Source organism: Apostichopus japonicus, chromosome 1 (assembly GCF_037975245.1).
Source record: "Apostichopus japonicus isolate 1M-3 chromosome 1, ASM3797524v1, whole genome shotgun sequence".
In the NCBI taxonomy this organism is placed as follows: domain Eukaryota; kingdom Metazoa; phylum Echinodermata; class Holothuroidea; order Aspidochirotida; family Stichopodidae; genus Apostichopus; species Apostichopus japonicus.
Window position 1 is genome coordinate 4668822 of NC_092561.1, and position 24378 is coordinate 4693199.

The 24378-nt window shown below is 37.5% G+C and overlaps 2 protein-coding genes across 8 annotated transcripts in view; one reads left to right on the top strand and one right to left on the bottom strand.

Moving 5' to 3' along the window:
• The first annotated feature begins 3700 nt into the window (after nucleotides 1-3700).
• Nucleotides 3701-17769, top strand: LOC139961454 (exostosin-2-like). 7 transcript variants are annotated; one of them, XR_011790925.1, is made up of 12 exons: nucleotides 3701-3908; nucleotides 6015-6641; nucleotides 7575-7781; nucleotides 8358-8556; nucleotides 9508-9647; nucleotides 11814-12039; nucleotides 13573-13756; nucleotides 14824-14990; nucleotides 16091-16234; nucleotides 16659-17225; nucleotides 17317-17366; nucleotides 17408-17769. XR_011790925.1 is itself a non-coding variant. In XM_071960674.1 (10 exons), exons 2-10 carry the CDS (start codon nucleotides 6124-6126, stop codon nucleotides 17007-17009), a joined length of 2136 nt encoding a protein of 711 aa, XP_071816775.1. In that variant the 5' UTR covers nucleotides 3701-3908; nucleotides 6015-6123; the 3' UTR covers nucleotides 17010-17769. The 7 variants fall into 7 exon arrangements, 1 of the variants encoding a protein (XP_071816775.1); XR_011790947.1 differs by lacking the exon at nucleotides 17317-17366 and adding an exon at nucleotides 17226-17275 and having other exon boundaries at nucleotides 16659-17184; XR_011790907.1 differs by having other exon boundaries at nucleotides 16659-17366.
• A 1542-nt stretch (nucleotides 17770-19311) lies between these two features.
• The window catches only part of LOC139961129 (IgGFc-binding protein-like), an 88995-nt gene continuing 83928 nt past the window's right edge, over nucleotides 19312-24378 (bottom strand). Inside the window, exons 51-52 of the mRNA XM_071960069.1 lie at nucleotides 22593-22860; nucleotides 19312-19807 (exon numbers count right to left, since the gene is read on the bottom strand). Of these exons, the coding sequence (XP_071816170.1) occupies nucleotides 19560-19807; nucleotides 22593-22860 (516 nt within the window). The 3' untranslated portion in view covers nucleotides 19312-19559. The remainder of the gene's footprint in view (nucleotides 19808-22592; nucleotides 22861-24378) is intronic.

Below are 24378 nucleotides of genomic sequence, written 5' to 3' on the forward strand. Positions count from 1 at the left end.
GATACTTCCGCCCCCCCCCCGGTTCCTACGCCCTAGTATAAACTTACGTTAATGTTTAAAGTCACGTTGATGACTAAACGCGCGTTAATGTCTAAACTCACGTTGACTTCTAAACTTACGGTCGATGTCTAAACTCACGTTGATGTCTAAACTCACGTTGATGTCTACACTTTCGTTGCTATCTAAAGTTCCGTTGTTGTAACACATTGTAAACGAACATCGTTCTTTCTTTTCAAAAAATGATAACAATCAACCGCAAGTTGCTTCCGTGCAGAGCTAACAATATTTCTATTACAGAGATTGTCATGCTAAATACAGCCAATGATGATTTCCCGCGATTTGTTTGGCTTATAGTCCCTTACCCGTTGTCTACAAACATGCTTGCATCTTCACAATTAACGCAAAGTATCATGGTTAAACTATGGAACGCGAAAAGAGAAAACAATCGATAACGTCCTGATATGTAGCAACAGCCATGTAAATATCGTTAACAACCTAATTTGTGAACAAACTCACTTTGTTAACGATATGTACATGATAGTTGCTACAACTCCGAGACGTTGTTAACGATATTGTTAAGGAAATATTTGAATAATTGTTTTATCACAGAAAGTTATGAGTTGAGACAATCTATGGATTTTCAGCGTGGAGCTACCACAACATCTCTGATACTGAAAAGGACTTTACATCTCACGTTATGTTTGTGCTCTCCGTATTGATAGTTGATGATGTAAAATGTGCATTCATACCACAGTAATTTCTTCGTTGCAAACTTGCGTTAATTTTCGCGGTCCCTTTGACGGCGTGCTTCAAGTCGTGCTTCTGGTGCAACATTCTTGTGTATAAACTACTGTATTCATGCATCGTCAAAGCAGTCATTGAAGTTGGAGATACTTAATCGACATTGCGTAAAAATGTTATTTAAATACTATAATTTTCGTGGAGCTGGTTGTTTCCAAATACTGCAAAGCATCCAAGGTAAATGTTGGATCAGTTGCTCTATGGTTGAATGTAGTCTGCGCTTCGTGAGTAACAAGAAGGGCACAATATTGAAGTACGTAGGCAATACACTCACAGAACTAGTTTACTAAACCCGCCAAGCAAGTTCATCATAACGGAAAGTTTTAGACCAAAACGCTCACAGCGAAGTAAGAATTGCCTGTGCAGCGAGCACGGCTTTGCGGTTTATCTACTGACCTACATTCCCCCGCTGCTCTGTGGACAATCACGCGTATGGCGGGCCATCAGCCTCAAATCGTGGGAGATCGACTTATACCGATTTAAATCGACATATACCAATTTCTTTCGACTTAGTGACCAGTTTCCAGCAGCTTAAATTGACTTCTACCGATTTAAATCGACATATACCAGTTAAATTCGACATATCATCGATATAAATCGATATAGGCCTATACCAAGTTTAAATCGATGATAAGTAAAATAAATCGGTATATGTCAATTTAAATCGACATATACCAGTTTAATTAGATGATTATGTCTAATTAAATCGGTATAGGCCTATGTCAATTTAAATCGGCATATAACAATTTTATTCGACTTATACCAGTTTAAATCGACATTTACCGATTTAAATCGACATAGTCTATACCAATTTAAATCGATGTTATGTAAAATAAATCGATGATATGTCAATTTAAATCGACATCTACCAGTTTTAATCGATGATTATGTCGAATTAAATCGGCATATGTCAATTTAAATCGACATATACCAATTTAATTCGACTTATACCAGTTTAAATCGACATTTACCGATTGAAATCGACATTTACCAATTTAAACCGATGATATGTAAAATAAATCGATGATATGTAAATTTAAATCGACATCTACCAGTTTAAATCGATGATATGTCGAATTAAACCGGTAGAAGTCAATTTCCTTGGACTTATACCAGTTTCTAGCAACTCAAATTGACATATAGCCTACCTATTTAAATCGACATATCATCGATTTAGCTCATTAACATATTCCAAATCCCGATTTCGGAGATGATTGACATGTGGAGATACATCACGTGTAGTCACCTGACAAGGCGCGCGAATAATTAAATAGTTCCAAAATTACGAAGCTAGCAATGAACAACTACTTGCAAAAAGATTTCGGTGTAATAATAATAATAAGGCTGAAAAACTGATATGTCAATGACGTGCAATTATCTCAATAAAAACTGGGCTTGTCTACTCAAACACGTGGAGCTATAGTATATACGGACACGGTAATACCAGGGAGTTGTTCCATAACAACTCCCTGGTAATACTTTTAGCCAAATACACATAGGCCTACAACTGCATAGGCCTACAGTACGTACACATATGCAACTACCTACTATACTCCAGTTACACCATAAACAAAGATGTATTGTTCTGCAGTGAGGCCCACTGTAAGGTTACGTTTCACTGTAGCTAAATATATATCCAGGGGGATTAACAATTTACAGTATTCAAGCTCAAATCATGCATTCCACTGTGCTCGTGTTTATTTTCAATTATTCGCGCATATTATAAACGCAATTGGTGTTCGATCGGGACGAAAACTGTTGTCTCTAGTAATATTACTGTCACTCGTTTTACTTGATTGCCGACAGTCACAACATATCCAGACATCGTTTAATCAGGGAGCTGCTTCTGTTAGAGTAGCAGCTCCCTGGTTTGATGGTTCTAATAAATACGATTAACAATTTACAGTATTCAAGCTCAAATCATGTATTCCACTGTGCTCGTGTTTATTTTCAATTATTCGCGCATATTATAAACGCAATTGGTGTTCTATCGGGACGAAAACGTTTGTCTCTAGTAATATTACTGTCACCCGTTTTACAGTATTTTATGCTGGCATTTTATCTCGACACTCGTTTCAATTGATTTCCGACATTCTCAGCGTATATGCATAGCCTTTACCAATTTAAAAGATGTTTACCGTGCAGCCTCCTATTCGTATGAGGCGTAATTACGCACATGTTATCTGATATGCTGGCGGTGGGAGATACGGTAGCTAATGCAAAACGGTTTTCACAATTTGGCATCTGGTGACTCCAAAGGACATTTGACCTCAATAAAATCTTTTACTAAACGTGTCACAACTACATTCTAGATATGAGATTCGTCCAACCTTCCCTACTTGAGTTATCGTGTTTACAAGGTTTTCACAAGGCCTCTAGTGACTCCAAAATGGACTTGGACCTCCAAGACCCCTGTTGTTTTTGGTGGAGGTCTGTATAGCCACGTACAGTAGACTGACCTGTGTTTATCATGCCATACAGTGTTATTGTATCAAAATGGTGGTTCGGGCCATTTCTATTGTAACAGCTAGTTCTGCTACTAACAAGCAGAAATCTAGTTCAATGAAGTCATCGAAACCTCAATGTATTTTGCATTCTGGTTTACATTACGCGGTTGAGCAATTTTGAACAGTGCCGATGGCAACAACGTAAGTTTAGACAACGACGTATCAACGTGAGTTTGAGCATGGAGGTACATGGAGGTAAAAACGGACCTCCATGGTTAGAGCAACAACGTGGTCAAACAGCAGCAACAACTTTAGGTTAAGACAATAACAAACTTAGTTTAGACAACGAAATAAGTTTTCCCTTTTGGCGTTCCATAGTAGTGTAGAGCACCGGAAGTGGTTAATACGTTTTTCGTGCTAGCTAGCTAGCTAGGCCTTACACGTACATACGGTACGTAACAACAAGTGACAGTATCTTTGGATTCGATGGTGTAAGGCAGCCTACCAGTAGCCAACTGTGTTATCTCTATTTCCGTATCGCAGTTTTTTATTAAGCAGACCTTATGCAGTCTAGTTATCAGAAAATTAACCAGAGTGGAAAAACACTAAGAGTTCTTCTGCTCCTCCAATGTAAAATCATGTGAAATACTGGTAGTTGTGGTAGGTAGAAATCCTGTTCGGCATAGGCCTAAACCATATTGTTACTGTGTTACTAATACGAGTACTACTACTAGTACTAGCCCAACAGTTGCGCTTGACGGCTATGTAGGCTACTGTGCGTATTAATGTACAGTAGCCTATCCTTCAAGCTCAACGGTCATGCATGCCAACAGTGAAGTGCCTGCCTGTTAAATTAAAGTTACATGCATATGTAGTTTCCAGTAACAATACTGCCTGCTTGTTTAAAGTAACACCTTGGCTATTTTTACGACCAGGAGTAACAATTATTTATAAACTATTCTTACGACATCAGCAAATTTCCGGTTACGCATGCACAGTTGCTTTATTTACTTTACTTTATTTTATTTTTGTACTTCCAGGTGTCGTGTGTTTTCCATGTGTTTTCCATGAATTATGAGACTGTACATGCTTTAGTAACAACATTGTACATAAAAACGTTGTGCAGACATGGCCGAGTTGTCGGAGGTTCGAGAGGGAGCTGAATTTGATTCGTTTGAATCCCTCAATTTTGCCATAACCAAGTGGGAGAAGGTGAACTTCGTAAATTTGTACACAAGATGTTCCCACACGGTCGGGGCTGCCCTGAAACAGGCCCCAAAAAGAACATTCAAATCAGATCTACAATACTTCTCCATTGACTATGCCTGCATTCATGTTGATATATAACAGTACGATGACAGTTGATATATAACAGTACAAAATAATATAACAGTACGATGGCCTGTTGATCTTACGACATGGTCGTAATGACCTATTCTTACGGCTTTCCTACTGGAAATTGGCAAAGTCGAACTATTTAAAACTGCGCCTGCGTAACCGGAAATTCGCTGATGTCGTAAGAATAGTTTTTAAATAATTGTTACTCCTGGTTGTAAAAATAGCCACAGTGTTAAAGTAACATCATACATGTATATCAAGTTTTAATATCCCAGTAACAATACTGCCTGCTTGTTTAAAGTTACATGTATTGGTGCTGATAGTCGACTCTTAATTGTAATTTGTTTTTGAGTAATCACATAGCTCTTCTCGCTATTACTCGGTTACAGTCATGACGTCATCACTCATTTTTACATCGCAGAAATACAATGAAACCAATTCATTCTCCATGGTGCAATGTCTTTATTTGTTCTTGTGTGGTGTCTAAATCATGTTAAACCATCTACCAAACAAAACCTGTGAACAACTTTCAATCTACAACGTTTTTTAAATCCTTCATAGTACATGAAAAACTTTCGAACGAATCTATGAAGCTGCTATGTAACTACTATCACTAATAAGAGAAAACACGCAAACAATGAATAGATGTAACACCTTGTAAGTTGTAGCAGTGTAATGTTTAAGTAAACAAAAGTTTAGAAGTTCTAGGCTAGGCTCTATCCTAGCGAGATGGCTGTCACAAATTTTGCACATTGAAATGAAATTACACAGCAATCGACACACTCTATCAGTCATCTGAAAAATGGGAACCAGGCCAGTAATGAGGTAATTGTTACCATGTTTGAAGAAATGACAATTTGGCAATTGTAAAAGATTTAATAACTTACGAATTTGCGATTATGCACAATGATTAAACATGGCTAGAACTGAATATTGCACTGTAGAACAAGCGTATTACTGACCAGCAAATGCATGAATCTAACCAGAGCAGGTGCTTGCCGATTTTAACACAGCACAGTGCTAGTGTAGAACTGTGAAAACCTGTATACTTTTGCAATATTTGCTGACAAACTGCTTTAGTGTTGTTTTTGATAGGTTAGGCTATTTTACAAAAGCAGGTTATGAGTAGTGCTAGCTTATAGTCGAGTAATTGCAAGTTCGTTTTTAAGCTTGCTTAATTGAACTTCCAAAGTGTAATCGCGATTACTGGCGATTAATCAATTACGACTATCAGCACTAACATGTATATCGAGTTTTAATATCCCAGTAACAATACTGCCTGCTTGTATAAAGTTGCATGTTTATCAAGTTAACTTTCAAGAGTGAATCTATGTACAGTACATTGTCATTCTGTAAGAACCCATGAATAGTTTTGAGGTATTTGTAAAGTTTTAATTAAGATCTGATCTTATTTCTTTGTTATTGTAGCATATATGAAGAATCTCGACTGCAGGTACGAGTAATACAGACAGATGACCCAATAAAACTGGATATTAACTTCATCCCAGTGACAGCAGAGGTGATTGTGGATTCCACCATGACTAACAAGAAGACCGCTAGAGGGCCAAAGGTCAAATTAAAGTATCAGAAATATTATTTCATCCTTTTCTCTGTCATCTTGCTTGGGGTGGTCGTAACTGCGGTGCTTCAGTTTTGGCCCCATGCCATCGATTCAGACAACCAAACTAACAGTTACTATATCAGTGACTGGAACTCTCTTCCAGAAGTCAGGATCCTGGAATCTGCACCCCTGTCACCTAAGGGTGACACAGACTGTAATTATTACACATGTTTTGATGTTTACCGGTGCAGCTATGAGACAAATCGTATCAGTCTCTACGTTTACCCCATGAAGAAGTATCTCCACGAGTCTGGCCAACCCATACTCCAGCAAATATCCAGAGAATATTATGACATTTTGACCGCCATATCAGAGAGTGAGTTCTTCACATCAGATCCAGACAAAGCCTGCATCTTTGTACCACCCTTGGACTTGTTGAATCAGAACACTTTGAAAGAAGAAAAAGTTGGCCAGATTTTGGCTCAGTTACCCAGGTACTGTACAGTAGAGGACTTAAGAGCCTCATTTTAAAGTGTTGTTCCTTCTAGACAACAGTTGTGGTAACAGTTTGGGTTTTCACTTAGTGCTTCATTTTAAGTGATGTTCCTCCTATACAACATTTGTTGTAACAGTTTGGTTTTTCACTTAGTGCCTCGATTTAAGTGCTGTTCCTCCTATACAACATTTGTGGTAACAGTTTGGTTTTTCACTTAGTGCCTCGGTTTAAGTGCTGTTCCTCCTATACAACATTTGTGGTAACAGTTTGATTTTCACTTAAGTGCCTCGGTTTAAGTGCTACTCCTCCTAGACAACATGTGTGGTTACAGTTTGGTTTTTCACTCTGGGACATTGATTGATACCTTGCCAGTGGCAAAAGGAATCTATGTGATGGGATGGAGTGTATGTGTGCATGCGTGCGTGTGTGAAGTGCTTGTGTTTGTAAACACGAAAACTTAAAAACTATCTGGTGGTGAACTTTATGGTCTGTGGATATGCTAGAGTTACTTGATATGAATTATCTAGACTGTAGATAAAAACCAGAGCTGTTACTCTCTATCCGTGATAAAAACTTCCGAACAAAGTGAGGCAGTGATGTATTCTTCTTAGCAATTGTTTTCTTAAATGATAGTTTGAAGTGTTAACCACAGGAAAAAGGTTTTATTGCAAGAAGCCAAACAATGCATATAATCTGTGGCAAGGAATCACAAGCCTTTTGGACTCTTTTGTTGTGGCTTGCTCTCTTATGTTGTCATGGTGATGAGAAGTGAGAAACTAAAATAACTGATATTTGAGAAGAGAGAAGCATTTTGCTGCAAGTTGAAATTCAAAGTTAAAATGTTAATTTCATTACTACTGTAAACTATATACTGGTTGATTTCTAAGACAGCTCATAGTCACTGATTTTCTTACTATCTTTGAATTTGTAGGTGGAATGGTGGTAGCAATCATCTCTTATTCAACATGCTACCAGGAACTGCACCAGACTTCAACACCGTTCTGCAAGTACCATTTGGCAAAGCCATGATAGCAGGGGGCGGCTTTTCCAGCTGGACCTATCGTCCAGGATACGATGTCAGTATCCCCGTTTACAACCCTGCTCTGACTGACCTGGATCTCCCAGACCAACCTGACAAGTAAGTCCATTCTCACCGTAACACTTTGAAGTTCTGAACACTGCTTTGCCTGCTTCAACTAAAACGTGTTGACAAAATGTATATGGCAAATGAACACTTCATTTCCAATAAGTGGGGTACGGGGGAGGGGGGATTGAGTGGGTATGGGTGGATAGAGAGGAAGGAGCAGTGGAGAGGACTGGGTGGGTAGTTGGGGGTAGGAAGGAGGTGAGGCAAGATGTCACTAAATGTTGTTGCACTGCACAAACAATAACAGGAGTGGTTATCTGTTCGAGCAGCTCCACTATTTATTTTTTTCTGGGGGGGGGGGGGGGGAATGGGGGTGTCAATGTAATTTAATATTGTATTGTCATGTTTCCTAATTTTCACTGTCACTATGAACTATATGTGTCATATATGTATTGAGAGAGGCAGTTAAAGTGCCTGTTTTACAATCAAGTTCAGTTTCTATCCAGCTGTCCACAACATTATTGTTAAATTGACTCACCACATAGCATTGTGCAAGCAGAAGCTCACTGTTGTTGTCCTATTACACTAATATGGCATAAATACAGTGTCTTTTTTCCCTCTCGATAGCTATGAACGTCCATATCTTGCCATATCAGCTCAAGTTGGTATTCACAAAGAGTACCGTGATCAACTGAATGCCTTGTCGTCAAAGCACAAAACTATTTTGGTCCTTGACCGATGTGAGATATCTCATGAAGGAGACAGTCCACCATCTGATCACTTGTGTGTTGGAACAGATCAAAAGCAATACCCACATATTCTGAAGGTTAGTATCTAGAAATCAAATTGCTTTAACAACTTTAATAGCAAGTAAGGTCACTGTATGTTTTTAAGAAAGCTGATTTTAGTGTACATGTTACATACATAGCAATGGAGACATCCATGAGGAAGTAACACTATATTAATCTCATTAATCTCTGTAGAGATATCACAGTATTATCCTTATTGCATTGAAGAAATCTGTAGAGAAATCACAGTATTATGCTCATTGCATTGAATAAACCAATAGAGATATCACAGTATTAACTTCATTGCAATGAAGAAATCTATAGAGATATCACAGTATTATCCTCATTGCAATGAAAAAATCTGTAGAGATATCACAGTAGTATCCTCGTTGCATTGAAGAAACCAATAGAGATATCACAGTATTATCCTCATTTCATTGAAGAAACCAATAGAGATATCACAGTATTATCCGCATTGCAATGAAGAAATCTATAGAGATATCACAGTATTATCCTCATTTCATTGAAGAAACCAATAGAGATATCACAGTATTATCCTCGTTGCAATGAAGAAATCTATAGAGATATCACAGTATTATCCTCATTGCATTGAATAAACCAATAGAGATATCACAGTATTATCCTCATTGCAATGAAGAAATCTATAGAGATATCACAGTAGTATCCTCATTGCATTAAATAAACCAATAGAGATATCACAGTATTATCCTCGTTGCAATTAATAAATCTGTAGAGATATCACAGTATCAAAGACAAGAGATGCCAAATTCAGCTTGTACTTTTAATGTGCCCTATAATGCCCTATTGTAGCAATGTACAGTACCTTTCCCCATACCCCTGACATCTATGTTATTAATACACCAATAATTTTAAATGTTGTGCAACACTATTATATCACATACATAATACTCCAAAAATTGTATCAGGAATGAATTATGAGATGATGTTAAATGTATTGTTTGCCATAGGATGCAAGATTCTGCATTGTTCTGAGGAGGGCCAGACTTGGTCAACAAGCTCTAATGGATTCTCTGTTTAGTGGCTGTATTCCAGTTGTCCTAATCGATGGCTACGTGTTACCATTCTCAGATGTTCTGGATTGGCGCAGGTAACAATGTCCTTGAGTAACCTGGTTACAGCAGTCCATACTGTCTTATTTTAAGTGTGTATATAATGCAGTACTCACCTAATAATCAACCTAATCCATATTCTCAGTTGCTGATAATTAGGTACTATCCCTAGTGCTGTAGAACCAAATCAAGGACTTTGAGCAATCATGAAGTGAATTGTTGGACTGCTGATTTGGTTTAGTAGTGGAGTGCATATTTCATATGATCAAAGCTCCATTGCAGGTCATTAGACAGGCAAATAACTTACCAAAAGTCCCTGCTAGATAAACTTGACAGAGAAAGGTAAAATGCAATGTTTGCTTTCATGTTTGCACATTCATCTAAGTAAGAAATTTCAAATCGTAGACTGGTTCAATAATGAAGTTTGTTATTTCACTTAAAGCAACTATGTTTATCTACTTTTTAAACCAGTGACATGCATGTTTTACAATATGGAATATTGAACAGTGGTAATAACCCAGCAGCCCTCATTAATGATTTCATGCGCTCATACTCCGCAGCAAGCTCTTTGAAAATATTTTGAATAACATACTGATGGTTTGCAAAGTTGTTTGGGAAGCTTTGATCACTGTCAATGTTACTTTTACTGTCTGGAGGCTTTGATCAGCCTTTCATATGGTTATAATGAACAAATTATAACGTTAGGACATTTTGTAGCATATTAACCACGACTAACATGTCATGAAACTGACATATACGCCAGCCACCATTATGATCTTCTAGGAACTATTTCATACAGTTTCAATCAGGCATGAGCTTTTTCCGTGAATTCGCGGAATATCCGTGATTTCTTTTCTACCTCGAGGACAAAAACTATTATCCTAACACACTGTAGCATACGAAAACTGGAGTCTATACCGCAAATTTTGCAAAGTTCTGTGATTTTTTATTTACTCCAAGCTCATCCCTGTTCTATAGAATTTATGTGAATGATCACATTCCCTAGAATGATATCTTCTTAATGTTTTCACGTCTGGTATGAGGGAACAGTTGTGTCAAATCTGCTCATGTTCAGATTGTAAGAGGCTGCAGAAAGTTTTCTCAAAGACAGCATTTACTTTAACCATGAGCTTTGCTTGGGGGTTTGTGCATTAACAAACGTGCAATGACATTCCAAAATATACACAGCTCATTTGCGAAATGACTATAATGCTAAGGTTTGATACTGCATTACGTAAAATGAAACAGGATACATATACATAGATATAAAGCTGATGTGATTTCTATTTGGAGTTTGGTTCCAGTAAGAGATTAAACATAGTTCTAAAACTTGCCCTGAAATTTCCTTTGAGCATGCCAACTTTCATGATTTATGTTACCAAGCCAAGCAGTTTAGGCTTTGTTTGTGATTTTCAGCCCGTGTTATGACTGCACAGAAACTTTACTCTGAATATGTGCATACTTTTATTAAGGTCTGTTTTAACAGATAGCAGTTAGTACCGTGGTTTCTCGAAACCAAATGCCATGAGCTAGGCCTACAGATGTGAGATTTTTTGTTAAGAATAAGCTTATTTTCCTTCATAAATAATTACCGCAATGCATCAGACTGCTGTAAATTCAATGTTTTTTGTATAAGAATAGTAGGTAAACCCTTCAGTCTTACTGTCAGTCAGCTATTGCAAACGGATGCTTCACATTAGTTACGGCTAAATTTGGACTTAAAAATGTACCAAAATGTCTCCTTGACCCCGCCATCCTTAACCCAGATAACAAAAATGATAAATTGGCCAACGCTAACAAACATATTCGTGGGAATGCAGCAAGGTTTACCATCCCTGCACTAAGACGCCCCCTCGATACCCCGCAAGTAAAAGTGAAAGGAGAAATAAACCCTGGGGGTTTGCAGTGAACTCATGTTAGAGACTAATATTCTTACCCCCTCTGTAAAATAATAAAGCTCTGTATTAATGGAGGTACTGTGCACAGTTAATCACTACTATCTCATATGATGTAACCATAGTTACTGACATAAATGAGCTGTATTAACGGAGATACTGTGTACACAGTTGATCACTACTATCTCATATGATGTAACCATAGTTTCATACTAGTCTTATAACCATAGCTCAGACTATTCTTATAGCCATAGCTCGGTTATTGAACAGTATGATGTAAACATGCTTTATATATATGCTCTCTCACAGGGCAGCTGTGTTAGTCAGAGAGCAGGATCTTTTGGCCCTACCAAATATTTTGGAAAAGATCTCTCCAGCTAGAGCTCATGAGATGAGACGACAAGGCCAATTTTTCTGGAACAAGTATTTTAAATCCATGAAGGAGATTACTTTAACAACGCTGCAAGTTATCAACGATAGAGTCTTCCCATACACAGCTAAGGATGAAGCTTGGTGGAATGAACCTATTCCAAGAGTAAGTAAATATGGTCATGGTTCATTTAGAATAACAGACCAGTATCCCAAACTTGTTTTGCAGTATAAGCACAATTAAATTTAGCATAATTTTGACTGCTACTTTATCAGAAGTCTTTGATAAATCATCTAGAAATTCTTCCATGTCAAGATCAGACATTGTACTTATGTTAAAAATGGGTTTTGTCTCATAACCATAGCCCAAATTTGTCTTATAACCATATCTCAGACTAGTTTTATAACCACGGCCCAGAAATGTCTTATAACTATAGCTCTGACTAGTTATATAACCATAGCCCAGATTTATGTTATATCCATGGCTCATACTAGTCCTATAACCATAGCCCAAGTTTGTCTTATAAATATAGCTCAGATATAACTGTAGCTCAGACAAGTTTCATAACTATAGCTCATACTTGTCTTATGAACATAGCTCAGACTAGTTATATAACTGTAGCTCAGACTAGTTATATAACTGTAGCTCACACTAGTTATATAACTGTAGCTCACACTAGTTTTATAAACATAGCTCAGACTAGTTATATAACTGTAGCTCAGACTAGTTATATAACTGTAGCTCAAACTAGTTTTATAAATATAGCTCAGACTAGTTATATAACTGTAGCTCAAACTAGTTTTATAACTGTAGCTCAGACAAGTTTCATAACTATAGCTCATACTTGTCTTATGAACATAGCTCAGACTAGTTATATAACTGTAGCTCAGACTAGTTATATAACTGTAGCTCAAACTAGTTATATAACTGTAGCTCAGACTAGTTATATAACTGTAGCTCAGACTAGTTTCATAAACCATAGCTCAGACTAATCTTATGGCCACGCCTTGAACATTTTTTAGCAACCATTAATCATTGCTAAATGACTCCATTAGAGGATAACTGTCTAGTTTGCAGCGAGTTTGTTGTTAACTTGTTCTATCTATGTAGGTAGCATCTAGAACGAACTAGATTTTGATATAAGTGACATGCTACAAATTGCTGGATAAAGCTAACATTCAAATAGTCCAGTGGACCCTTCCTGCACCATGTAGGGCAATAAGAAATGGCTGTCGTCTTCTTACACATGTATCTATACATGTAGTAAAGACTTTATAACACTGCACAAGTAGCTCCTTGCCAAAATCAGTTCCTACTTGTTTTGGACTTGATGAAGCCTTTGTGTCCAGATCTTAATAAGGTGAGATAATTTAACCTTTAGATTCAAAGCACAAGTGGTATAATGTTTATTACATTCTAATACCAAAGAGAAGTAAGTTTCCATATGTGATCAAAAATTTGTGACATTTGGTTGTATTTAGAATTTAAATAGCTGACAGACATTTGGCTGGTATGCCAGCATCCTCTTTTTTTATATACTTGTTAAAGGTTGTCCGATGATTGGATCCGAACTAACTGTATCTACTTTGTAATGTTTGCTATATTATGTGTGGTTGTTGCTCTCAAATTGTAGATTAAACAGATCTATATAAGAAACTTCAAGGTTTCCTTTCTTTGTTTTCTTTTCATCAACAACAGAAGGGGGCTACTAACCCTCTATTCCTGCCTCTGATTCCTCCTAAATCACACGGCTTCACTGCAGTGGTCCTCACGTACGATAGAGAAGAAAGTCTATTTGCAGTAATCAAACAAATAGCTCAAACTCCAAGTCTTTCCAAGGTTCTTGTTGTCTGGAACAACCAAGAGAAATCACCACCATCTGGTATGTACATACACAATTACCTTTGGTTAAGTTTGAATTGTTCACAGCCCTTAAGTTAACCTTCATGGCCTGTCAAGTATGTCTTGATAAGTTACTCCTCACAGACTCAGTCAGTTACCCCTCATCACCTAGTAAGTTACAAAGTGCAGGCTTTAAAGATCTTATTTGGCGATTTTGTACAATCCAGCACAAAGTTCAGCTTTAGAAATCTAATTCAGAAATCTTGTTCAAACCAGCACAAAGTGCAGCCTTAGTATTTTTTGGGTGATATTGTTCAAACCAGCACAAAGTGCAGCTTTATACATCTTTATTTGGTTATCATGTTCAAACCAGCACAAAGTGCAGCTTAAGTATTTTATTTGGTGATTTTGTGCAAACCAGCACAAAGTGCAGCATTAAAGATCTTATTTGGTGATCTTGTTCAAACCAGAACAAATTGCATCCTTAGTATCTTATACAGTGATTTAGTACAAGTCAGCACAAAGTGCAGTTATAAAGATCTTATTTGGTTATCATGTTCAAACCAGCACAAAGTGCAGCCTTAAAGATCTTATTTGGTGATCTTGTTCAAACCAGCACAAAGTGGAGCATTAAAGATCTTATTTGGTGATCTTGTTCAAACCAGAACAAAGTGCATCTTTATACATCTTTATTTGGTTATCATGTTCAAACCAGCACAAAGTGCAGCCTTAGTATTTTATTTGGTGATTTTGTTCAAACCAGCACAAAGTGCAGCATTAAAGATCTTATTTGGTGATCTTGTTCAAACCAGAACAAATTGCATCCTTAGTGTCTTATACAGTGATTTAGTACAAGTCAGCACAAAGTGCAGTTATGAAGATCTTATTTGGTTATCGTGTTCAAACCAGCACAAAGTGCAGCTTAAGTATTTTATTTGGTGATCTGTTCAAACCAGAACAAAGTGTAGCTTTTAAGCTCTCATTTGGTGATCTTGTTCAAACCAGAACAAAGTACAGTTTTATACATCTAATTCAGTGATCTTGTTCATCATGTCATTGGTAAATGTGATGTACAGTAAAACAACAATTGTCTTCTCTTTCTTGCAGTTGAACATTGGCCAAAGATCAGCAAACCTCTAAAAGTAGTTCAAACCAAAGAAAACAAACTGAGCAACCGGTTCTTTCCTTATGATGAAATAGAGACGGAATGTATACTGGCCATCGATGATGACATCGTCATGGTTACACCAGATGAACTGGAGTTTGGATATGAGGTAGAAGTTAAAAAAAAATGAAACATCATCACGATTGAGTAGAAACAGTCACAACTATCTGTATTGATCAACTATCTACACTGATTGTAGTTACCAGACCAACTACATACATGTAGTTAGTCTGACTCCCTGGTACAATACTTACTATATTATAGTAAGGGTTTAGATTCCATCATTTCTATAAACAAAGTGGAAAACGTGGATTTTTTTGTTGTGCATCCAATAGGGAAGTTCTTAACCCGATTAGACAACCCAGACAAGATATGCTTGATTGAATATTTGAGTTAAAGCAGCATTTTGCGTCCTTTTCTATGATATTTCTCAACCTCACTGACTCCACTATGCCATAACGACATACATAACTAGCTTATCTATTTAAATCTTACTTCAAATGGTGGCATAAAAGTCGAAAAATTTACAACTTTGAATTTTGTTTTTCTCCAAGATATTTTCCGTTGGGATCCCAATTAACCTCGCCCATAATATGAATATTTAAACACTACGAACGTCATTGACCGTATACGTAATCCAACACCAAGCTTGATTTGTGTACAGTCTATATGGCAGTAGTACCAGGGAGTTCCATAACAACTCCCTGGTTGTGCCAACGCGAAGTCTTGAATCTATTTTTAGCAACTGCTCATAACTAAACCTGCATCTCTGATTGGTTGAATTCAAACTAGTGGGTTTGGGGTACTGTATGCGATTAATTTTAAATGTGGAATTTTGTCGTGGATACTTTTCTCATTCTCTGCAAATATCCTTAATTACTCGCCAATGAACGATGTTGGCAGGGAAAAACTTGGCTGATATCTTAGTTTGCTGTTTTGTGATTGATATATGTAAAAAACTTGATGGACATGTCAAAAAAATAGAAAATGGCGACCAAACGCAAAATGCTGCTTTAAGAAGTCACCACAAAGTTTCAGTTGTCATTAAGGTATTGCAGTCTTTTAGAAGTGCACCCTAGATTCCTTTGTTTTCACATAACTATTCCTTGCATTATATTCTCTTTTTTAATTCGTAACATCTTCACTCTTCTGCGTGCCATCTTTACCTTTGAGATGCAGGGAATTAATTACAATTTCTTCATTCATAAGGTGTGGCAGGAGTTCCCAGATCGGTTAGTTGGATATCCAGGAAGGCTTCATTTGTGGGACCATGAAACAGCTAAGTGGAAGTATGAATCTGAATGGACGAATGACATCTCCATGGTCCTAACAGGAGTAGCATTCTACCATAAGGTAAGGATTACCTGTTTTATCCTACTATGTCCTGGTGATACCAAGAATGCCAGATGGCCAAGAATGGGATGGGGGTGGGACAGGGGGCATGGGATGGTGTCGGTTAATACTTTCTTGTTAGAATTTCCATGAACTTGAACAGAGAATCTGGCTTCAAAATGATTTGAACCTGGGTAAATGATTCCATGTGATATTAAAGGCAGGGGTAGTTCACTTTTGGTGAGAATTTGTGACTTGTGGTATAATTCCTGAACACAACTAAGATTGTTTGTTCTGCATTCCCCTCCCAAGTAACTAGTTGGGACCTGCAAATGGTTTAGAAAGGGATCATATGTGATACCGCATTGCTACAGTGAAACATGTAAAGTATTTGGAAATGTTCCTGCACATGGCATCACTATCAGATACTTTTTTTATTTGACAGTATTTCAGCTATCTGTACACCCATAAAATGTCTCGCCATATACGAGACTGGGTTGATGACCACATGAACTGTGAAGACATTGCCATGAACTTCCTCGTAACCAATTACACCGGAAAACCACCGATCAAAGTGGCACCCAGAAAGAAGTTCAAGTGTCCTGAGTGTACCAATGACGAGATGATATCCGCAAACATGGAGCACATGGTAGAGAGATCGGAGTGTATTGCTGAGTTTGAGAAGAGTTATGGTATGATGCCACTCAAGACAGCGGTCTTTAGGGCCGATCCAGTCTTATTCAAAGATAACGTTCCGAAAGAATTGAAAAGATTTCATGATATTGGTAGTTTGTGAAGATCTTTGGCTATAGGAATAGACATATTGTGTTGTTGGAACTCAGAGGATTGCTGGTCCCAGGGTATTGCATGTTATCAGAACTGTGAAGATTGCCAGAACTGTGAAGATTGCCAGCCCCAGGAATAGAAGAGGTTGTATGTTAACAGTACTGCAAACCCCAGGAGTTGAAGTGGTTGTATGTTAACACTACTGCCAGCCCCAGGAATTGAAGAGGTTGAATGCTATCAGAACTGTGAAGATTGCCAGCCCCAGGAATAGAAGAGGTTGTATGTTAAGAGTACTGCCAGCCCCAGGAATTGAAGAGCTTGAATGCTAACAGAACTGTGAAGATTGCCAGCCACAGGAATAGAAGAGGTTGTATGTTAACAGTACTGCAAACCCCAGGAATTGAAGAGGTTGTATGATATTGGCTCATTGGCTAAAGAGATGATTGAACCTTAAACTAAACAGAATGAAACATCATCTGCTTCTGACTTTTTTTTTCACACCAGGATTAATAAGTTACTCTACAGTATTATCTTTGTTGTCACATATCAGTGTTTTGTTACATACATAGATTAACACAGACAGCCTGACTGGAGACTAATATGAAGTGTTTAATGTTGCTACTGGTCATTCCTCTAAGTTCAGATCTGCTTTTACTTTACAAATTTTGTACAGGCTTCTAAATTTTTATCATTTTCTAACTTAGGTTTTAAACTTCTCTGAATTTTACACTTCTGTTTATACTGAAAGAAACCTTGATTAGCAACTTGGATTAACGTTTTTCTTTTCTTTCTTGGATGGTTTCATTATGCAAATGATGGAGGATGCAAATGATGGAGTCCAGTGTAGTTTAAAAGGTTGATGTATCAAAGCAGGTAAAGACTGGGTGAAAACGCTTCCCATATCAAAGATATCTTCTGTGGCTAAAGCTGATTGCTTCACAAAATTGCTAGAAGTATTCTGCATGGTTAGATCAAAACCACATTAATTGTATTTTGTGAATGCATCTTGAACAAGCATATGAGTAAAAGATGTCTTTATTTTGTCAACCTTTAACACAGACCTATATCTACAAAATAGTTGCCCTTTTTTGATGAAATTAAACATATGGAGATGTCAGGCAAACCTTTCAAAGAATTGAGTTTCAAGGATAACAGGGGCGTATCCAGGGGGGGGGGGGGGGGCGCGCGCCCCTATTGGCCGTCACCAAAAAAAAAAGTTTAGCAAAAAAAAAAATTGATGACGACCTTTATGTGAGATGTCGGTGATCGCTCAACCCCCCCCCCCCCACTCCCGTATGCTTTATTGTTTGTTTGCCAAAAAAAGGTTCTGGCGAAGTACGGCGGCATAATAGTTTTAGAAACATAGATGGTAATTGTGTTTGTATTATCACTATAAACACTAAGTGACATGCCAGCCATACCAAATTGTGCATTTTGTGTCCATTTTTACTGGAAATGTTGCTTATTATTAAGGTCGAAAAATGGATCACATATGGCACCATTTTGCATTTCAGCCCTTCTTCGAAAGCAAAAATTGTCCACCCCTCCCCTTAGACCCATCCCCCATGACGGCGATGATTCATGCCTGACGCCCCCCTATTGGAAAATCCTGGATACGCCCCTGGATAAATCAACAAAATAAGCATAATACCCTTAATAGAACTTGATAATGATGATGATGACATCATGCAGCTCCTACTACAATACTGGTTTAGCGAATCAACATAGATTAGTATATATACTCAAGTCATGGTACCGAGGTAAGCTTTTCATTAACAAAGTGGAATATTTCAGTGTTTCTTTGCCTGCCTTTAAAAATATCCATTTAAGGAGTACACAATTTACTGTTAACGTCTAGTAAATTAACTAATACTAGATATTTGTTTGTAGCTGAGGTGTTCTTTGAAGGGCAAACCGTAAATGACAGGGGTATGGAAAGGTGTGGGCTATGAATGTCATCGCATTTGTTGAAGGAAAGAGGTCATGGTATGAAAATCAATGGAAAGTTGTCTGTAAGCTCAGATGAAAACTAGTGATGGACAGGTATTGGAAACATATCATATGTAGAGCAAACTGGAAAACATTTCCTTCATAATTAGAAATGAAACTTGACAACAAGTCTTCTCGTTAAGAAGTTAACACCAAGAAGAAGCATCCAGAAATTTATAGTAGTTAATTAATCTGAGAAGTCAAATGAATTGTGCTTCTCTGTGCATCACCAAGAAACCATGGGTCACTCAATAGATAAAAGAACTAACAGACCAAGAAACCATGAGTCACTCAATAGATAAAAAAAAAACTAACAGAGAACAGTTCGGCTTGCCAATTTATTTTTGTTCTTTATTGCGTTTATTATTGCGTGTATTGAAGAGATTCAGAAAACCTGGAAATAGACTAACTATGTAAAACTATAGACTAAATAATGGAAATTAGAAAAGCATGGTAAGTATCCACTTCTCATAATGATAAAGTATTAGTCTCTGATTCTTGAGTTTCTGGCACTACTATTATAATATCTGTAAATCAGGGCTACATGTTAACTGGCACAGATCAAGTCACTCTATCTAAGAACCACCTCTCGTTGGTCTATATCAACATCAGCAGGCCGTAGCTTCATCTGTGATTTCTTCACAAGGGAAGGTAACCAATACATATTAGAAGGATATTCACCATTCAAGTTTGAGAAGTAGCAACTATGGTACCACCATGCACCCTTTGATGTGACTGCACAGTTATTATTTAGATTGCCATCATTGTCACGATCCAAGGTTGTAAACTCCACATTGTTGTGGTTTAGCAAGCCATTCTCTGTGTGAGGAAGAAAGATAGCACTCAGTGTTAGACCTGGATAATGTTGGACTAATTTATCATGATTCTACATTTCCATGCATAATTGTGATTCCGTGCAATGCAATCTAAAGAATGCAATATATAAGCAAACAATATTCTAAAAGTTTCACAAGAATGCCTTTAGAAAAAAAAAGAAAAAAGATTGGTTTATCACTCAACAAAACAGCATAAAATATGCCAAATGTTAAATCCATGCCACACTTCATGTTTATTGGAGTTTACAATTCTTCCCTGCTGATAGGAATCATTCTCTTCAATGTGTGGTACTGTGCTTATCGGGTTACCAATGGACGTCACACACAAACCAGCTCCTAAATTATGAACCTGTATAGACACAAGCCAGTACTCTTCCAAAGGTACTTATTGTCATGCACTTCCAACCATACAAATACTATCAAACTTTTCTTCAGATTTTGTAAGTTCTGATGCAAATAACTGAATGACACTTGAATGATTTTGTTGCTGATGTTTCTGTCCTTCTCTACTTAAGAGTATTCAGAACGCTGCTGTGCGCCTAGTCTCTCTCAAAAAGTTTTGATCACATCACTCGTGTACTCCTTTCATTGCATTGGCTTCCCGTCTCTCAGCGCATTCAGTTTAAGATCCTATTTCTCACCTACAAATCCATCAAAGGGCTTGCCCCTCAGTATATCACTGACATTCTGACTCCTTTGCGTCAGTCATCTACAGTTACGCTTCGCTCTTTGCTATCATGAATGCGCATTTGCAATTAACTCCTGGTCCACATACCCGCACTCATGACGGCGATCGTGCCTTCTCTGTCGCTGCACCTTCTCTTTGGAAGACTCCCTCCTTTTGTATTTTTCAAGGGACAACTTAAAACATTTCTGTTTGATTCCTAGTTTTTTTTTTCTTTGGTTTCCTTTGTGTCTTTCTTACTTTATAAAGCGCTTTGAAATGCTGAATTTAGCGCTATATAAATTATATTTATGATTATTATATATGTTTATCAAACTAGCAGTGGATTAATAGTAACTAGGGAGGCTGTGATGTGACTGCTCTTTAACTATACCAGTACACTTGGCTACCTATAACATACACAGCATAGCAGGATCAGGGACGTAGCTAAGGCCTGATGATTGGGGGGTGTAGTGGCTGAAATTCCAACTGGATGGGTTTTGGAGACAGAAAATTCCGACTGCTGCCTTGTACCGCCCCCCCCCCCCTTTTTGTACTACTCTCCAACGTGAACACGTTGAACGCGTGCGTAGCCCGCGGAAAATTATTTTTCGATACATTTGTACCACTGGCCCTCACTTCACAAAATTATTAATCACTCTGGTTTAGCAAGTAAGCAACTGAGTATAGTAATCTGCTTGAAGGCTACATAGACTACAAAAGCTATGTTATTGTTACAAAGGGGAAAACTTTTTATTTTCAACAAATTATATTCGACGACATAGTGAATTACCAAAAAATACAGTGCTTTTTACTAGCACGCTTATATTATTTTCTTAATGGGGGGGGGGCGGAATTAGGGATATTTATCACTCACATGAAAAAATTTTAAAAAAAAATCTGATTTTTGATAAGATTTTATCTTGTCATCTAAACAATTTACTGAAAAATGTCAACTTATGGGGCAAACTTTTTCCTATGTTGATGGCACTTTTAAGCTTCCGTAGATTAGTATTGAGCGTTTTGTCGATGCATAGAGACGATTCATATCATGAACTTGAAGCTAGCGAACAGGGTCAACCCACCCAATAGCAAAATTAATATATAAATTAACCGAATTGAAGCTGGCGAACGTTGTATAGTAGTTCTATTAGGCATTTTTTTTTAGAGTATTCAAAATCATATCAAGTTTTGTATGGTGGAGTATAAGGATCGCGAGATACAATTTCTCAATGTGACAAGGAAATGTGGTAAATATGACTGATTAAAGGTCAATTTTGACCGAAAATTTTAGGTCACTCACAAATTACAAGAATATGTGAAAATTAGAGTGCGACAGTCGGAAATTCTAACTGTCGCACTCAAATTTTCCAACTCAGTTTTTACCAAGATTGGGGGGTGAGACACTCCTCCACACCCCCCCCCCCTATAGCGACGCCCTGAGCATGATCCACATATATAGAATTTTAGAAACACTAACAAAAATCTCTCTTAGAAGAGATCTATTTTACCCACTTACTTATGTGCATTAACAATGGTGAATTGTAATATTTATGTTATACAACCTAGCTTTAAATTAAAGGGAGTGAAGACTCGCGCCAAAAGAAACATCTGATGCTGGTAATCTGACCTAGTTTTGAATGAGGTGTAACAGAAGTGTTAGACACCACCATCAATCCCAGAAAGTACAAACAGCTTGCTATGGTCGATATATCGACCGTAGCAAGCTTTATGTTATACAGCCTAGCTTTAAATTAAAGGGAGTGAAAACTCGCGCCAAAAGAAACGTCTGATGCTGGTAATCTGACCTAGTTTCGAATGAGGTGTAACAGAAGTATGTACAGTCAATACATGCAGCTACGGTCAATACCCACAACACAGTGTACATAGCAGCGCTGGACATCTCAGGTCCAGATAAAGATAAAAAGGTATCATGTTTCATTACTGTCTGCATTTGGTAGTAAGAAGAAGAAAACTTCACTTGCAAGAAATGGAAAGTTAACTTTTTTTTCAGAGGGCGACGCGCAGTTTGGGGCGAGTCTTCAATGCCTTTAAGGGTTAGAGACATGATACTAGATTCAGAAAGAGTAATTATCCTACGTACTGTAAGTCACGCCGTGAAAACCATTCCAGAAGAGTCTGTAATTATCATCCTCTGAACCCACAGTTACAAGACTGTAAAGGACTGAATCTTCCGCAGATGTGAAGTCATCCGTGAACTCAACAGTCATGCTGCTTTCTTTCTGTTTAGTTAAATAGTGGATGGCCTCGTTACCCAACCAGAAGTCGCCATTTAAATCACCAAAGCCATTCTTGTAATCTTCCCAGCCACGGTAGAAGTCAATGTCCAAGTCGCATCTATTCTGAATCACCTGTGAAGATTAATATATGGATTAGAGAGTTAAATGTACTTTTAAATGCATTCTCTCTGCCAGCTAGTCTCTGAATAGTCCAGCGTTTTTCCATAGTAATGACAGACAACACTTTACCAAATCATATACTCGAATGAATAACAAATTTGAAACTTACCACAATCATGGTGTTACTATGTCACAGATTAACTTTGTCTATGTAGCAAAAGATATTGTTAGGGCCTCTAACACAGGGTTACAATATTTCAGACCATTTACATAATACATGAGTGTAGTGTCGTTAAATATATTGTAAGTTATTAAAAAACAAAGTCAACAAAGTATGGTTAACTAAATGAACACAATTATTGGTGCCAAAAGTCAATAAGTAATGACAGTTTACAGCAAGCTGTGGGCCATTTCCATTTAAAAAAAAATTGTGTACAGTAACTGAAATGTTGCAGCTCTAAACATTTATGACTGGATTGATAACTAAAATGATATGAAGCAATATAAGAACCGCTAGAGATGGATGGTGAACGCTATGACACTACTGATAATAATACATCTAGTTATCAAGCAGGGCAATGTGTATAATGACCAGAGCGATGGATGATGAACGCTATAACACTACTGATAATAATACATCTAGTTATCAAGCAGGGCAATGTGTATAATGACCAGAGCGATGGATGATGAACGCTATAACACTACTGATAATAATACATCTAGTTATCAAGCAGGGCAATGTGTGTTGACCAGAGCGATGGATGGTGAACGCTATGACACTACTGATAATAATACATCTAGTTATCAAGCAGGGCAATGTGTATAATGACCAGAGCGATGGATGATGAACGCTATAACACTACTGATAATAATACATCTAGTTATCAAGCAGGGCAATGTGTAATGACCAGAGCGATGGATGATGAACGCTATAACACTACTGATAATAATACATCTAGTTATCAAGCAGGGCAATGTGTAATGACCAGAGCGGTGGATGGTGAACGCTATGACACTACTAATAATGATACATCTAGCCTATCAAGCAGGGCAATGTGTATAATGACCAGAGCGATGGATGATGAACGCTATAACACTACTGATAATAATACATCTAGTTATCAAGCAGGGCAATGTGTAATGACCAGAGCGATGGATGGTGAACGCTATAACACTACTAATAATTATACATCTAGCCTATCAAGCAGGGCAATGTGTAATGACCAGAGCGATGGATGATGAACGCTATAACACTACTGATAATAATACATCTAGTTATCAAGCAGGGCCATTAGTAATGACCAGAGCGATGGATGGTGAACGCTATAACATTACTGATAATTATACATCTAGTTATCAAGCAGGGCAATGTGTATAATGACCAGAGCGATGGATGGTGAACGCTATGACACTACTGATAATAATACATCTAGCCTATCAAGCAGGGCAATTAGTAATGACCAGAGCGATGGATGGTGAACGCTATAACACTACTGATAATAATACATCTAGTTATCAAGCAGGGCAATT